This window comes from Orycteropus afer, unplaced genomic scaffold (genome assembly GCF_000298275.1).
Source record: "Orycteropus afer afer isolate SDZICR_OR568_19922 unplaced genomic scaffold, OryAfe1.0 scaffold00538, whole genome shotgun sequence".
NCBI classification, from domain to species: domain Eukaryota; kingdom Metazoa; phylum Chordata; class Mammalia; order Tubulidentata; family Orycteropodidae; genus Orycteropus; species Orycteropus afer.
The window spans coordinates 1492337-1494701 of NW_006922125.1; the positions used below are offsets into that span (position 1 = coordinate 1492337).

General features: G+C 34.4%; 1 protein-coding gene across 1 annotated transcript in view; it reads left to right on the forward strand.

Moving 5' to 3' along the window:
- The window catches only part of ZNF280C (zinc finger protein 280C), a 66956-nt gene that overhangs the window by 48954 nt on the left and 15637 nt on the right, over window positions 1-2365 (forward strand). Inside the window, exons 13-14 of the mRNA XM_007955758.2 lie at window positions 48-355; window positions 759-899. Coding sequence (XP_007953949.2) covers window positions 48-355; window positions 759-899 — 449 coding nt within the window. The remainder of the gene's footprint in view (window positions 1-47; window positions 356-758; window positions 900-2365) is intronic.

A 2365-nucleotide genomic window follows, 5' to 3' on the forward strand; every position in this document is an offset into this window, starting at 1 on the left:
TGTGATGATTAATTTTCTAAAATAATACATTACCTTCATTTTTATAGGTTACTATTCGAGCTTCGGTTGGACCTCTTCAATCAAAACCATCAGCTAGTCTTTCCAGTAGTACTCCAAGCACTTCTCTTCAGGTCTTACCTCCAAATTCTAATACTAAAACTGCTAGAAATACCACAAAATCTAATGCAAGTAAATCTAAGACAAGTAAACCTCGTGCAACTACATCCACTACAAGTAAACCTAAAGCAAGTAAGGCACGTGGATTTATAGCTAAATGCAAACCACAGCCGTCTTACACACAGAAGAAACAGCGCAACAGAAAAAATAAAATCAGCACAGCTTTGAAGAACCTAAGGTAGTATCTTTTACTCCTAATAAACAATACTAATCTAATCGTAAAATATTAAAATTTTATTTTAATATAAATTTGCCGTGTCACAGAACTCCATTAATGATGTCACTTGACTGGCATAAAGGCCAAGCAGATAATAAAAAGATGTTTATTCTATACTTTTCATCTATTACATTAACCTTATATCTTATACTGCACTTATATTTTGTGATACTTGAATTGGTTAATTTGATCCTTTTTTTTTTTTTTTTCCTGTTCTAGCTTCTTGTTCCAAAGCAAATGTTAAATTATTTAAAGAAATTAATTTAAATATCTTGGCTTCAGTTAACAAAATGTTAATAAGGCTTTTTTCTCTTACTTACTCTTTTTTCTTTTAAAATATATTATCATTTTCTGTCTCCCTAAGGTTTCGTCGGGGACTTCACAAGTGCATTGAGTGTCGTTCCAAAATAAAAGATTTTGCAAGCCACTTTTCTACATATGTCCACTGTAATTTTTGCAAATACAACACTAACTGTAGCAAATCTTTTGTAAATCATATGATGAGGTGAGTTAAATGTGTAAATTGCCTATCCAAATTTTGAGGAAGCTGTGATATTAGAAATCAGTTTGTCTTATCAGGGAGCTTAAATGATTTAGCAATAGGAAACTTCTAGTATATCACTCAGTACTGTCTTCCACCATAGTAACTCATGAAATTACTGGGACAAAAATTGTAAGAACAAACTAATGAAATTAGGAAAGGTTTGTTAGGGAAATTTGTTTTTCTGTAGGAATTTGTTTTCTTACAGTTCTTTTTAAAAATGAGTTATTTTCAAATATAACAATGTTTTCAATATTATCGAGTAAATACATATAACTACATGAGTGGTATCTTCTTCGAAGCAATTACTTTTGAAAGACTGGTTGTACAGTCCCACCAGCGGTGTGTGAGAGTACCAATCTCTTCACGTCCCCGCTAGCAATAATGTTAAGAACATTATTGGGTTGGAGTGTCTCTCTCATTTATCTGTACTTCCTTTCATCCATCCATTCATCTTCAAGCCATCCATCTTTGCATTCATTCAGTGAAATGAGAGACTAAGGGATATTTTGGTTATGATGCTACAGTTGGAATTCCCTTTCTTACATTGATTCACTTTATGTTATTTGAGCACCTGCCATGTACTCTCTTTTAGGGAAAGCCTTCAGAGCCCACATTATTTCATTTGTATCTCATTTTAGTAGGTGTTTACTTTATTCCTTCAGGATGCATTTTATTTTTCTTTCTTTTTTATTAAATGCATTTTATTGAAATAAAATTTATGTACAGTGAAATACACAAAACCGAAGTGCCGTGGGTCAATGCTTTTTTTTTTGCAGTGTTCCCTCCTCTCCCCTCCTGCCCCTGGCAACCAATAAAGAAAGTTTCCTTCCATATATAAACCGTTCCTTGACCCTCCATCATAACAAACTAAATACTATATTTGTTCTGTGATTGACTTATTTCACTCAGCATTATGTCCTTCAAGTTCATCCATGTTATGCGATGTTTTGCAAACTGTACATTATTCTTCACTGCTGCATACCATTCCTTTGTGTTTATGTACCATAGTTTGGTCATCCACTCTTCCATTGATGGGCACGTAAGTTATTTCCATCTTTTTGCTATTGTAAATAGTGCTGTGGTGAACATGAGTGTGCGTATATCTCTTCCTGTCCTCATTCTCACCTCTCTAGGATATATACCTAGTAATGGGATTGCTGGGTCAAATGGTATCTCCAATTACAGCTTTCTAAGAAATCAACATACTGCTTTCCACAGTGATTATATCACTTCACAGTCCCACCAGCAGTGTATGAGAGTCCCAGTCTCTTCACATCCCCTCCAGCATTTGTTATTTTCTGTCTTGTTGAACCTTACCATCATTGCTGGGGTGAGACAGTAGCTCATTATTGTTATGATTTGCATCTCTCTGATGGCCAGTGATTGTGAGCATCTCTTCATGTATTAGCTAGCCACATGAATATCCT